The sequence below is a fragment of the Sphaeramia orbicularis genome, chromosome 24 (genome assembly GCF_902148855.1).
Source record: "Sphaeramia orbicularis chromosome 24, fSphaOr1.1, whole genome shotgun sequence".
NCBI lineage: Eukaryota > Metazoa > Chordata > Actinopteri > Kurtiformes > Apogonidae > Sphaeramia > Sphaeramia orbicularis.
Genome location: NC_043979.1, coordinates 10,802,255 through 10,817,135, shown reverse-complemented (window position 1 = coordinate 10,817,135; position 14,881 = coordinate 10,802,255). Strand labels below are relative to the sequence as shown.

At 39.4% G+C, this 14,881-nt stretch overlaps 1 protein-coding gene across 11 annotated transcripts in view; it reads right to left on the bottom strand.

Moving 5' to 3' along the window:
* The window catches only part of cdc42bpab (CDC42 binding protein kinase alpha (DMPK-like) b), a 100,119-nt gene that overhangs the window by 56,652 nt on the left and 28,586 nt on the right, over positions 1-14,881 (bottom strand). For all 11 annotated transcript variants that reach the window (XM_030129018.1, XM_030129025.1, XM_030129021.1 and 8 more), the window contains exon 2: positions 3,843-3,934. In XM_030129018.1, the coding sequence (XP_029984878.1) occupies positions 3,843-3,934 (92 nt within the window). The remainder of the gene's footprint in view (positions 1-3,842; positions 3,935-14,881) is intronic.

Below are 14,881 nucleotides of genomic sequence, written 5' to 3'. Positions count from 1 at the left end.
TACCAAAATAGACGTTTGTCATGTTTTCTCTGTCTGACCTTAGACCAGACTGTTATTACTGCCATCCAACTGTTGCACTGTAAGACTTCCGACCTCTGTAGTCCCAACAGTCATATAAATAACTGGCAAATGTGCTTGCTAAGTTGCAGCATCTCCTGAGTTCTCTACTAAGAGGCGACCACCAAGGCTGGCAGCTAAAGTTGATGCAGAAACACCTTAAAATGTCATAAGAATGGCAGACTCCAATTCTCCATCTCTAAAAAACAGTCCCAGGCGTTTCACTGGCTTTATGTGGACCTTCTAATCAATCTATTTTTGGGCCTTTTGTAAATTATTCCTGCAGTAATTACTAACCAGTAAAATGTGTATACACAATGCAGAAGACTGTTATAATGAATATGAGAAATCGTTGCATTTACAAATACACACATTTCAGTTAGCATGTGAACATTTGGCCAATTAGATGTCAGCTACGCAAGACTAAACAATTGCAGCTACCCCATATCAATGTATCAAGATTCTAGGAATAATAGAGGTTTAGCTGTCTACAGATGTGACTGAAAGCTCAACAATGTGCTAAATGTGACTAGGAGCTTTAGCTTATCAAATTAAATTTACTGACAGACAAGCAAGTTTCAAAAATTTATTTTTCCTTGCCCCATTTTCTTATGAAAATATGGTCAGTTCTGCCTGTAAAAAAAACAAAACAAAACAAAAGGTCAACAGCCAAAATTCTTAACTTGAGACTTTTACAAAGGGTAACTTTAAATATATTGTTGTGACATTAAAAAATATATCTATGGTCACATATTCTGCTATGTCACCTACATCCCTAGGTGGCAAATCATACTCTTTATGACAATATTATTTTGGAGAATGTCATTTAGTAATTTTTAAAATAAAATAATCTCATGTCAACAAGTAATCTACGGTTAATTTTAGTGCTGCAACAATGAATCGATTAAATCAATCCAAATCAATTCTCAAAAGAGTTGGCAACAAATTCAGCAGTCAATTCGCTGGGTCTTGAGCATGTCAGTATTGAGGTATGTGTACGCTGTGTAGTGTAACAGAGGAAAACACAGAGCAGCATGGCTGTGGATTCGGATGCCGGGCCAGATTTTTAAAGCTAGGTTTACATTATGTTCGTGGTGGCCACAGCAGCCCCGTTTGGCCCAAATGTAGTGCACCATTTATGTAACAAAACCGGGTGGCCACTGGGAAAATAATGTAAACCTAGCTTAAAGGGGACATATTTTGCTAAATCCACTTTTATTCATCTTTGGTACCTTTATTTGTGTGTTTGGGGACCCTAACAGTTCAAAATTTTGAATTTGAAAACTCCAGGTGCTGCAAAGCTATCTTTATATTCATTCTGGCAAAAATCTAGTGGATTTCTACTACCCGTTTCAATTCCTGCTTATTTTGTTACATTTTATTACTAGTTATGTCACGACATTTGCACATATAAGGTCAAGACTTTGGATGAAGATTTCTCCAAGTACCCCATCACTGTTTCTCAGCAGCAGTGGTTGTAGTAAAAACTGAAAATATGTCCAAACTTCAAGCTGATTACCTAAAATGTTCAGTTGTTGGTTGTATTAACAAAGTAACACAAGTGGCTGAACAGGACAGAAAGCACAGTCAACAACGTGGAGGGGGTGGGGCGTGAAGTGACTCATTTGGATTTAAAGGGCCAGCGCTCAAAACTAACTTTCTGGTGTCATTACTCAGAAATAGGGTTGAGGATGGGCCTGTGGAGTTTAATTAATGAAGAATTCAGACCCAAGTATAGCATTTACAGTTTATGTAGACCACAGGGAAATGTTTTAAAATGCATAATTCCATTTAAAAAAGCAAAATATCACTCCTTTAAGATAGCCTACATGTTGTAATTACTTTAGCCCACTAGCTAGTTAGACACTATCATCAGAACTATAACTTTTTTATCCATCTCCGTTTATCAGGCCACCAGACTAATGTTACCTATTGTTGAGTGGAACTAATACATACAATGCTAGTTTGATAGCCTATAACTGGAGCTGGTACAAGACAATAGCTTGCTAGTCTCTAGCCATAACAAGTCTAGGTAGCGGGCTGGTACTCCCTTACAATACCCCAAGCCATTGCGGAGATGTAGTCATTAGTGACTCATCTGCAGCCTATATTGCTTTGGGTTAAATACCAATCTTTGAGAATTGAGTCTTTTGTGTTTATCCGATGAATCAGTAAGTTATTAAAATAATCTAGAAATTATTCGATTATTAAAATTGTTAGTTGCAGCCCTAGTTAATTTACAGCATTTCTTTACTGAATTCACAAAACAATATCTATTTTGTGATAGTATGATTTTGATATTAATTAACATAAATCATTATTGAAGATTTGTCACCCACCACTCATTAATGGTGACTACATGAATGGCTTTAATATGATCCATGGTGTCTACAGTTAGCAGCACCTGCAGAAAAAGTTGAATTTAGAGGATGGGGGCATATTTCTGCATCCTATAACCACAGGATGTCACTCCAAAGCAAACACGGGAAGCTTGCAATGTAAGGGGAATCAGAAAATAAAGCAGGATGATGGACTACCTTCATTGACGTAGACCCCAAGATGCAGCCATTGCTGCTACATTTCCACATCTACATTACAACACGTAAATACATTTTTAGCAGGTGAGAAAAAAGTGGAGCCATGGGACGATCGTGATGCTGCTAAAGCCAATTTGATTTTTCTGTCATGTCTGTAAAACCCATACTCACACAGCTGGCCTCGTAAAAGGCCACTGGAATGTTACCACAAGGTAGCACCATTCACGGGTCACACCACATCACTGAACACAGGCCAGAAACACACACACACAGACACATGACTCACACATGCACATACCAGCACTCCTTGCAGAGGCTCCAGTGACTATAGTAATGTGTTGTGGCAGCGCTACAGCTACGGTGCTAGCAGGTGTGTTTAAATCTTTATCCATCTTCATCCATCTAGCTCCACAAACGGAGGATTTTGAAAGGAATTCACTGACTTGTTTGTACAAATGTGTAATAACAGTTTCAGAGGCGAAAAGCTTGGAAGAACATGGCATGGCTCAACATGATCAATTTGGTCTTGAAAGCACATGTTTTCTAAAAAACATCTATTCAAGAGCCATGTGATTGTCAAAACAATGAAGTGCAGAGGTGAAAGTTTCAGCCTGAAGATAAAAGACTTTTGCAGGACTCTGTTGTTATGTAAGAGTTTTGGTAAGGACCATAATACCTGTCCCTCCAACATTCCCCAGCTTTGATGTCATTACCTGAAACCCAGTGACAAAAGTATTCAAACTCCCTACAGGCACTATAAAAAGAAAATAAACTTAATCATGTAAATACAGAGTGGAAGGCTTCTAACTGGAACTGCAATTTGTTTGCTGTTCACAGGTTAACCGTGAAAGTATTAAAAAAGTTTTGTTCAAGCTGCAAGTAGAGTCATGCTCACGGTGAGAATAATACTACGCACTGCTGCTGGAATGCAGCAGAAAGTCATCCACTATCAAACACAACACTCCTGCATTTTGCAGCTCAGGTATAAAGGCATCAGGGTAGGAGGGGATGGTCTTTTACTGGCTGCTATTGTCACAGAATAATCTTTGCCTTCAAGGAAGAAGTTTCAGATTTTGAGCTGCTGATGAAAACCGTACGCTGCAGATGATGCATCAAGAAGAAAACGCTCCAAATAACCACATAACATCTGCCACTGGTACAAAATAAGGAAAAAGGGGAATCCCAAATTGCAGGTTTCCAGGTTGTTGCATGGTAATGTGGAGCATAAAAACCAGAAGGCGTATTTACCTCTCCAAAAGCTCCTCGTCCAATCACCTTAAGGATCTCGAAGTCCTCCTTGTGCAGGCGCATCTGTTTCACTTTTGAAGTGAAGGGTTTGGCTGTAAGAAGGACAGAAGACAGATATCAGTTTAGTTCAAACCTGATGATGATGATGACATACAAAAGGACCTTTGTCCCAATATAGGAAATCAAGTCAAAACATATTAGGGATGATCTGATCTTTCAAAACTTCAACCACTGCCTTAGTAATCAACACTAAAATCAATACTCCAAAGCCCCCCCCCCTTTTTTTTTTTTTTATTATTACCTCTGCAAGTAGGTATTGCGATCACTTTGCTTTGTGTGTTTGCATGCGTGCGTGTTTGTTTGTTTGTTAGCAAGATAACTCAAAAAGTTATGGACAGATTTTCATGAAATTTACAGGAAATGTTGTTACTGGCACAAGGAAGAAATGATTAAATTTTGGTGGTGATCGGGGGGGGGGCGGATCTGTCTTGGCAGAGGTCTGTGCTCTCTGAGTGCTTTTCCTGTTATATATGCATTACCACAGAGATTCCAAATGGCACCTTATGTATCAACATTCATTATTATGATTACTTATAGTCGGGAAAGTGTGCTTGTTTTAATTATAATAAAATTGGATTGGCTTATTAGGAGTCTGGTCTGGCCAGATCAAAATGTAAAAAGTAACGAGATAACTTTTGTTACGATTTGAAGCAATATAAATAAAATGTGATTGATTGATTGATTGATTCATTGAGTCACTGGATTAAATCTTATATGATGAGCACTGACAGTGGGTGTGTAAGCAAGTTTCAGTTCACAAGTTTCTTGAGTTAAAACAAGAAATAAATAGAAATTATGCATTAGATGAAAACAGTGAAATATCACCATGTCAATGTTAGACAGACATCAATCCAAAACAATACATTGAATCGAACAATGACATGTGTATCATATAATTTGGCTCTTGCCAATACACAGCCATACTCACAAGATGTGTTTAAAAAACAAACAAACAAACAAACAAAAAAAAAACAACACACACGCAACAAAAAAAATTCAAGCACCAGATATAACCAGGTATAAAATATTTAATCCCAAAAGCCCTTCAAGTTTTTGTCACTAAATATTTGAGCATTTACTCAAGGCTGACTGGACCTGCACAGGAAAGCTAGAGTCCTTGTAGGTGACCTCTATGGAAGCATAATTTCATATCTAATCACAAATGTGATCATTTCCTGTTTTGATTAATTCTGACATACATGTGGTCCCCACACCCACCACACTGTTCTCATGGCCAGCTGCTACAGTTTTGGTGAGGCGCACAAATGTGAAAAAATATTCTTGTCCTATGACCTAAGCATTTAGAATATCCTTGTGCTTGTCATGTGCTAACCTACAATTATGCTCATAACTCATAAAAGATTGCAATGCTATTCTAAGTGGACTTTATCAAAGTCCTGGTGGCCACCTGGGTCTTTATAGCACATGACACCGGACACAGGGAGGCTGAGTGATAAAGCTGACTATTGTTATGCCTGTGGTTATGGTTCCTTGTTGAAAAAGGACTTGGGAGGGATTGGCAAGGGTCGCCAGCGTTCTCTCACAAAGCTGAACAGAGATTTCATCTGTGGCTCACAAAGTCAGCGTTTCCCTCATTTGTGGAGAGCTATTCAAGCACTTCCTGGTTTACATGATCCCAGCATGCCAGGGATAACCTGGATTGGCTGCAAGTTCACCAAGGTCAGCATATTGGTGACACTGATACACTGATATTCTGATAACACAGAGTGCAGAAATACTAGAACTGAACTCTGGTTTTTACAAAGTGTTTGCTGACTAGAGCTGCTACCATGGCTCAATACTGGTTCCTAAACAGTACATTTTTATTTTAATTTTTCACCTGTTCATCAGTTATCATACAGAAAAAGAATTGGGTCAACTCGTTTTTTCAGCTCTTTAGTTGTATGTTTTACACCCTGACATTTTACCAACAGTTAGCCTATACAATATGAAAAAAAATCCTACAACTTTAAGTTTGTTAACGTTATACAATTTTTAAAAGTCTAAGAAAAAAACATGTGTACTGCTGGCACTAACACTAATGAAATTTCCTCTGTAGATACTGAAATTGTTATCAAATAAGACATTTCTTGATACTTGATGGTATCTACTAAGCGATTCTTTTGGGACCTTAAAAGTAATTGTTTGGTACCCAGCACTACTGCCAACCATCTGTATTTAAGGAACTCAGATAGTTGACTTTTACATGCAGTAGCTCTTTTGCCCAACAAAATTCATGTCTGCTATACAAACATCCCTGTGTTTGTGGGAGCTGACCACCAGCCAAGCAAACACTGGGCCACTCTGCAATCCCACGCTGGCCAAGCATCATGCTAAACTCATCTGGTTGCCAGGACTTTACAACCTAACCTCCAATGCTGACTGAGGAAAAGGATTTTCTCCCACTGTGAGAAAGGGAAATGCCTGCCGAAATAAAACAAACAGGCCACTCATAGCTCACTCTGAGTCTCAGTCACACTGCCAATGACTGCACTGACAGTTGGCCTGGTCTGCTCTGACCGTGGGGCAGAGGGAAAACGGGGACGAGTTGAGTGTGCTACGATCTGGCACACATTACTACACATCCAAAACATATCAGTAGCACAGTCATGACTGTGCCTGGGGACGCCTGATGTGGGGAAATGCATAGTCATTTCAACCATTTTACCAGAGTTGCAAGTAAACCGTAGCAACGTTACATTTCTTTTTCAGTGTCCAATCAGTACCGTCAAGGAAGTGATACATCGCGGAAATGGTTTCTAACTGCTAAATAAGTACAATTTATACACAAAAATGCAAAGCCAAAGATAACACACCAAGTTTCATTGCCTGAATCATACATCACATCCAGCAGCAGTGAAGCCAACAGTGTCAACAGCTAATACTCCTTACATCCCAAACTACAAAATGTGATCTACATGTGATACTGAGGAGTTAAGACTTATCCAACAAGTATGGAGAAGACTTTCCTCAGCCGGGCTTAAATAACAACACAGCAGTTACATTTGTCACCAAACTAGTAACTTTCATTCCAGACAGACTTATCACAGGATAACAGTCAATGTGTTTGGCTGACAAACTAACATACCGCTAGGCAAGTGTGCCAGCGTTTGGCTTAGAGCTCTGATAATTTCCCATCCTGTTACACCGAACATGCCGGCCTTTTCAGCTCTGCCAAAATATTCTCTTGTAGTCTCCATCTCAAACCTGACATGACATGTATGCCAGCATTAAAATCGTGTACTTAGTCTAGAACTGAGTCCTGCAATCCTTTTGGATTCAGATTAATTCATGTAGTAAAGCCATGCAATCAGGCTGAAGAAACAAATGATTAAGCCAGAGATTAAATCCATTTTCCATTATACCTGTTCTACAGTGTCTATGCACAAAGGCAAAAATGTCCTCGCCTGTTTTGCATTTACATAGCATCAGAGCAAAAAAGTAGTACGTGTTTAAAGATTTTGTAATGCGGAAATTGAGCAAGATGCTGAAATTTTATTTCAGCTTCTGTACACAAGACGTTATAAACGGACAAACAACTATGTCAGACAAGGCTCTGTTTCACTTCATGGTTTCCGACTCTGCTAGACTTTCTTGCGTTTTTCAATAGGCAGAAGATGCCTGATAAAAATAATTCATTATAGTATACCACTGGTTTATGGCAACCTGCAAAACTATAAGGTGCAGACATTTTAACAAAGTTTTGTGTTGCATAGAAGATGATGTAAAGACAATGTCAGGCAGCGTTGCTGTGAAAGTTGCCTACAAAGTACCAAAAGTGAAAAAAGTCGAGTCTAGCCAGTTACATACAGTGGGAAAGTGCCATAAATACTACATTTCACAAGGAACAGCCTATCAATTGGGCACTCTAGCAATACAGATGATTACAGCTAATGTAGACTGAGTTTCTTTTTAGAGACACCTTCTTGGACACATTTATACTTTGTGTTCCACTGCCAAATGTAGTCAAAAACAAAGACTAGTGCTGTTTGGGAGGCAAACGATCAGTAATTATAGCCTTTGCCTTTCGTCCTCGTGCTGTCTTCTATATCTGATCTGACAAAGGTCACTGTTAGCTTTGAAGGTAAAATACACATATTAGGTCTGTGGTGGCTTCACTTCTGGTCGATCAGGGTGGTAGGTTAGAGGGTTGGGGGAGCAGTCAGGCGAGCTGAGAGGGAGAAAACACTGATTAGTAGCTGCACGCTGACTCAGGAGCTCCGCTAAACCCAGCACATGAGAAATGTCTTTCATCTCTGAGCCAGGAGACCACATGCCCTGTCCACAACAAAGCACACATACAAACATAGACACATACAAATATGTGTGTGCACACATGCACACAGCTACAGCCAGTGCTCTCTGCATCTGACATGTAATTGGTGGCTATGCCTTTTTCTAGCCTTGGTTTAAAAAAAAACAAAAAAAAAAACTCAGAGCCAAGAAGATTATATAAATTACTTTTCTGGAGAGGAAGTCATTGGCCATTGCTCTAAGAGCAGGTGCTTTACTGAAGCCCACCATAGTTATTAACCTGTTCCACTGTCCTGTAATTTATAAGTGGAATTCAATTGTGTGTGGTTAGGTGTTTTGGAAAAACCATTTATCAGTACGCAGGATCAACATGTAAAACACCCTGTGTCAAACAGAACTCAATAAGCTCACCCACATTTACCCATCAAGGTGTCCTGTAGTTCAGATAGATTCATATACACTCTGTATTCTCTTTTACAACAGTCAAAAAATACCACACAGTTTGATCATTCTCAATTCATAAGCAAAATACACAGGTCAGCTTCAACACAGCAACAGTTGCCATGACAAGGTGCAGTAGAAACCCATGGTGACGCTTAGAAGGTGACTATCCAAGCTTTAGCATGACTGCTGCTCTTTGTTTTCACAGGATTTAGCAATGTGTAGGGCTAGTGAGCCAAGATTGGAAAAAGATGACATGTCAGTCATACTAATGCACTGTGTGCTTTGTGGGCAAGACATCCGCAGACACACTATGTATACACACAGAAAAACACTGGAATATGCACAGTCTCACACGCTTGCAGCCACTATTGTACAAAATACATGTTTGGTAGCAGGCCTTAGGATGCAGTGAAACTGGAAAAACATGAGTGACGCCAGCTAATCCACATAGCCGGACTGGTTTAGCCCCAAAACTCTGAGCGCACATCAGGCCCATCCTGCTCCATCCATGACTGTCAGAGCCATTTTTGTGTGAAGCTCAGTAACTACAGGCAAGTGTGTTCACTTAGCAGTCGGCCCACAAAATGATATGCTCACTGGTTACAACCAGGACTCAGCCTGGGACAATTCCAGGCTATGGCTTGAGGGTGTGTACATGTGAAATTTTGTGCTGTGTGAATGTGTGTGTGAGTATGTGAGTAGCACATGCCTGGTTTGTGTAAAAACCTATGCCAGGAATAGCTAGATGACATTTCTATGATAAACATTAACAGTAAATAAGTAAAAAGTAACAAATTATTCTCAAAATCCTGGATTTTGTTACAGTTTACCTACCATATTTATGTCTTACTATGTGAAAATAAAAGTTTTCAGTACTGTACTACATTGCTAGTGTTTTGAGACTGTTACATCTGCCACCAGCCTCAAACTGTCTAATACCTTTCCAAAGTCAAGAAGCATTTATGTGTGAAATCCTAAAGAGGACTACCTACAAAAAAGACAACTAACACTCTTGGTTCTACCTGTTTCATAATTAGGTAAAGAAGTTAATTCATGTAATCTAGAGTGTTATTATAATCAACAAAAACTAGGACTGAAAAAAAAGCTTGGAAAAGCTTGGAAAAAACAAGTACAAACAGCTTTCCATATTCTAAAAACTAATTATGAACTACAAACAATGCAAAACCCACTAAAATAAAGCAGAGATGCAGGGGGGAGGGGGGTGGGGGTTACCTTGTTCATTTTCCACCTTAATTTGTGGTGGCTGTACTCAGCCACCATTTGGTGTGTAGCCATGTCCTAATAAAATTGTTAATGGTTAATGGCAGGATACTTTTTCGGCTTCCAGATATTGAGGTGTCCTATTACATAAAGCTAAAAAATTTTAAAAAAAAATAGCAAGGAAATTACTCAAACATAACTAACTAACTAACTTCAGGCAAAAGAGAAATCAAGTAGCCCACCTGAAAAACTACATACAAAAATTTAAACGAACAAAAAATTCAAAGCTATAAAAATGGGCAATAGCTACAAACCCATATGTGTGATCATTTACCAGGTTGAAAATAACCTCACAGGAAGATGCCACCATTCCAGTTTAAGGCAATATACTACTCATATAATGGAGCTATGACAAGCTATGGTAATATGTGGAGAAAGTGCATTATCTTTTTACCTTTCCCACCATACATAATGCAGGTTCAATGGACAGTTGTAATACCGTAGTGCTTTCATGATACTGATGCCCACTTGACTTAATTTCAGACAAAAATAAAAATGGAGGGGCAGATAATAAAGAGTATGGAAGAATGAGTCAAAACTATGTAACAGAGAATGAGAGAATGCCAACAGAGGACTGGAAGAAACAGTTCTGTACAGTTTGTGGGAGAAAGTGAGAGTGGGCTGGACAGCGAGAAACTGGCAGAGACAAGTGAGAGACAGTCAGCATTGGAGCCAGTTACAGTAAATGTCCAAATCCTTACACCCGCGCTGAGCTCCAACCCCATCCCCAATTCTAGAGTGGGATGGAGGGACATCTGGAAGCCATAACTGGGATTATTTACAACCACAGTGAGGTAACGACACAAAAATGCCGCTTGCAAGAGAGTGAGAGAAAGAGAGACAAGGAGATGGAGGGAGAGGCTTTCCAGGATCTGACATAAGGACAGCGATTGGCAGCGGAGAGGAAGTGAACTGGGGATGGCCTTTTCTTCCATCTGACCGTGGCGGACCGCTGGAGGAGGCGAACTTATTACACCTCATAAGCAGGGGAGGGAGTTTTCTTAGACTATGTAAACCTCAGCAGAGGAAATACTCAGTGTCATAAAAAACAGAGCAAATGATATGCCTGACCCTGCCTGATCTGGCCTAGGACTGTGCCAACATCATAAAGTCAGACAAATCTGACAAAAGGCCTGATATATTTTTTTATTAGTATTACCATTATGTGACAGCTGAGAAATCCATCTGAATGGAAATAGACCAGGGCATTTAAGTTCATTTCAACAAGCAGGCCTCTCTAAACAACTCCTTTCAAATCACGTGGTCACGATTACAGTGCCAGGCTGCCTGTTACATAACCATACAATCCAAAAAAGTTATGTATGACATTTCAGTGTCACTGTGTCAGCAGAAACCCCCCCAGCCAATTCAAGCTGGGGGGTCACCAGCTCCTGTATCATTTTTCTGCTGTGCAGAGTTCTTCCCCAGGAATTAGACCAATCCATTCATCCCATTACTGTTAACGCACAGTATGTAATTTTTGTCATTAGTGGCTTCCCGGTCGAATCATTCACAAAAGCTGTAGTGCAATGACATTGTGGCATCATGGCTGTTTTCACCTTCATTGCCAATGAAAATCTATCAAACATGACACAGAGGTAATGCATTAAAGTGCTTCTCACATAACGTTTAGTGAATCATGTTTACATTATGTCAATGCCACAACTAAAGTTAGCTAATCCAATCCAAAGCCCAGCTCAGACCAAAGATTTACAATGAGACAAGCTGAAAACCTTATCTGTTCTGCAAACCAGATCACAGCAGTGCCACAAGACTGGGATGAACGAACAAGTTGTGAATAGAACAATAATAACTGAATAAAGAATACTTATGTGATTTTATGTTACTACAATAGCAAAATTGATCTTCAAGGATTTTTGCTACATAAATTAAATAAATAAGTAAGTAAGCAAGTAAACAAAATGGCAAAAAACGTAAGCATTAACTCTTGTAACAACATTTTACCAGGGAAGCAGCTCATTAGTTACAGCTCATAAATACTGAGAAAGACACACACACAATATATAAATATTATTTTACCCAGTATTCATTGTGTTTCCATGTAAAAGAATGTGATGCCAATCAAAGTGTTCCCATTAACACGTGGATTTTGATATTTTGCATTACAAAATGCAAAAGGGAACTCTGGTAGTATAACCTGTTGTGTGCCCTGACAAGGAGACCAAGTTATTAATCAGTCTCATCCATGTAAAAACAAACATCACAGCCATTTTACATGGAAAATAGCAGGAGTCATTCACCTCATCGATGTTTTATGGCAACTAAAACAAACAGGGTGTTATACTGAAAAAAGTTACATTGTCAGTCATTTTCTGTTATTTAAATACATAAAGGTAACATATTATTTAAACAAAGGCCAACCAGTAACTTAATTTATAAAGATAAAAAATTTAAGTATTAAAGCTACTTCAAAAGCTCTAATAATCAAGCATTCATTTTCTATTTTTAGGAAAAAGTATTTCATGTGTTCTAATTTTTATTAAAAAAAAAACAAAAACGAGCAGAAATAACAGCTGCCTTATTTAAAAAGTACTTCCTGCTTAAATAAAGGGCAGATAAAATCAACTGAATAAATAGCACGTCAAGGTCATCAGAGAACAAATTAGAGCTGTATGATCCTAATAACTGAGACCTTAAAAGGGAAAGTCATTCAGCGCCAGAGGCCCTTCAAAAACACAGCCCTTAGGACAATTCCACTGCAAGTAGCCTAAAAACATCACATAAATTACAGAATTACAGATGGAAATAGAGCCAGGCCCTTTCATATCACAACCAGAGGTTTTCCCAACAGATGTGTAGACAAGGTACAGCTGACCCCAATAAAAGTGTAGCACTCTTACACACACATATACGTAGTTGTCTGATCCCTGCAGGCTGCACCCCAACACATATTTTGTCATGTATGATACATGTCAGTCATTAGTGAGGTGGGGGTATATGGTTAAATCATTGATAAGTGCCGGAAATTCATGAAGGGCAAACCAGGAATCACTTGCATAGTACGTAAACATGCTTTGGGGCATTAAATTGCATTTAATGCTAGGCTGCACACCAGTGACACCAGAATTCCCCATGCTGTCTGTCTGCAACCCCAACCCTGCCCCCTCCTCTATCCCACCACCAACCTCAAGTTCCTCTCCATCCCGTTCTCTTTCCATTCTCTGCCCGACATCGCCTCACTTCTCTCTTTCCATCCCTGCATGTCATTTCCTTCATTTCTCTTTGTTCACTTCCCTCATTCCCTACCATGTCTGTCCCTCGTGCTTCCAGTCGCTATGTCTTTCTGCCTCAGTGAGTCTTTCTTGTCCTGTCACACTAATAAGAGGGCAGGAATGGTCAGAGGCCTTTAACTAAACAATCTCTGGGCCCACGACATTAAAAACACACAAACAGGATGTTCCCAAAATATTAAGAAACCACAAACACCAAAGAAAAGGAGGGAGGCCGGGCCCCAAAAAACAATAGATCAGATCCAGTGTGTGTTACAGCTCAAAGAGTACTGCAGTGAGTATACACCCAGACCAGCAACGTGAGAAAAACTGCCTTGGAGGGGCTGAATTACATCAGTTTTGTGCTGTCTGTACAGGAAGTGTTCCCAGTACTTCAAAGAATCCTCAAAGCCCGCACATCGACCTGTTCAACCCACATCGCAAACAAGTTGATTTACACTATTCTGTGTCAACATGGCCTCCTGATACCATCTGTAAAGAGAGAATATGAAAGGAGCCTGCCAAGCTGTGTCGCCCGGCTTGGCAAGGTTTCCTCACTGTCTGCCTCTCTGTTGGTGGTAGAAGCACCAGGTGCTGCATTGTGCCTCAGCCTAGTCAAAAATAGGACAGTATTGATAGTAACAGAGTGATGACTTTGATAAGACAGCAACATGGCAGGAAAAGGAGAGCATGACACAACTCCAGTTACACCCATAATCCTCATTATAATGATATGGTATTATTATACAATATTGTATCATGATATTTTGGGGAATAAAATAACCTCTATTATTTGCCACAAGTGGATTTCAGGGCATTATCTTGATAATTACAAAACTCAATAATAATTTCAGCAAGCTGCATCTCCTGAGCTGGGAGGATCAGAAACACATGGATGAAATCTAAAAAATGCAGAAAATAGAATGAGTTAATGGGGGGTGGTGAATGATTCTTATTTTTTTGGAGGAGCTTATTTACTTAATGTCAGTAAAGCCGGGCTCAGACTAAAGGAGTTTAAGAATTCCAACTGATTCTGAAAATCAAGTTCCACCACAGACATGAGGAGAAACTTCACTGATGTTTCTCTTTCTAATCTCAAACATGCGTAAATTTCAAGATTTGATATCTTATAAATACTGAAGCATCACACATTACATGATATTGTTAAAATTATCATGCTGGAGGGAACAGTACACCACTTCATCATCTCATATCAAAGCAGATGTAAACAAAATGGATAAAGATGGGGTGCAACCATTTGCTGTAGAAATGCTTTTCAGTATGAAAAACAAAGTCTGGATAAGAAAATGGTTGGGGAGATGCAGCTCAACACTGGTTGTCTGTTCACAGTGAACTAGTCGTGAGACTTAAACTGTCAGTTTTAATATCTCTCAACTGTAGAACACTAGCTGATGTCAGCCTGAAGTGAACATTTTTAGCTGCTATCACAGTATTTCAGACTTTTAGGACACAAAAACTGAGACTTTAGGTAACACTGCTGACCTGCTTAAGTTTGTATTCTCCAGGAGTGCTTCGTTAGCTGGGCTGACAGAAAAAGAAGCTGTTGGAAATGATGGCACAGACACCTAATTTTGCTGCCTGACTAGGTGTTAATAGTTCCATGTTACTTCCTGTCTTATCACATGACCCTTTCCAGGAAGGAAACAAGATGTCAGCCTCAACTACATGGTTACTTCAACTTCAGTTCACCACTGGTATTGAATTACAGGTGATTTTGTCCCATGTTGCTATACTGTCATTATACTGACA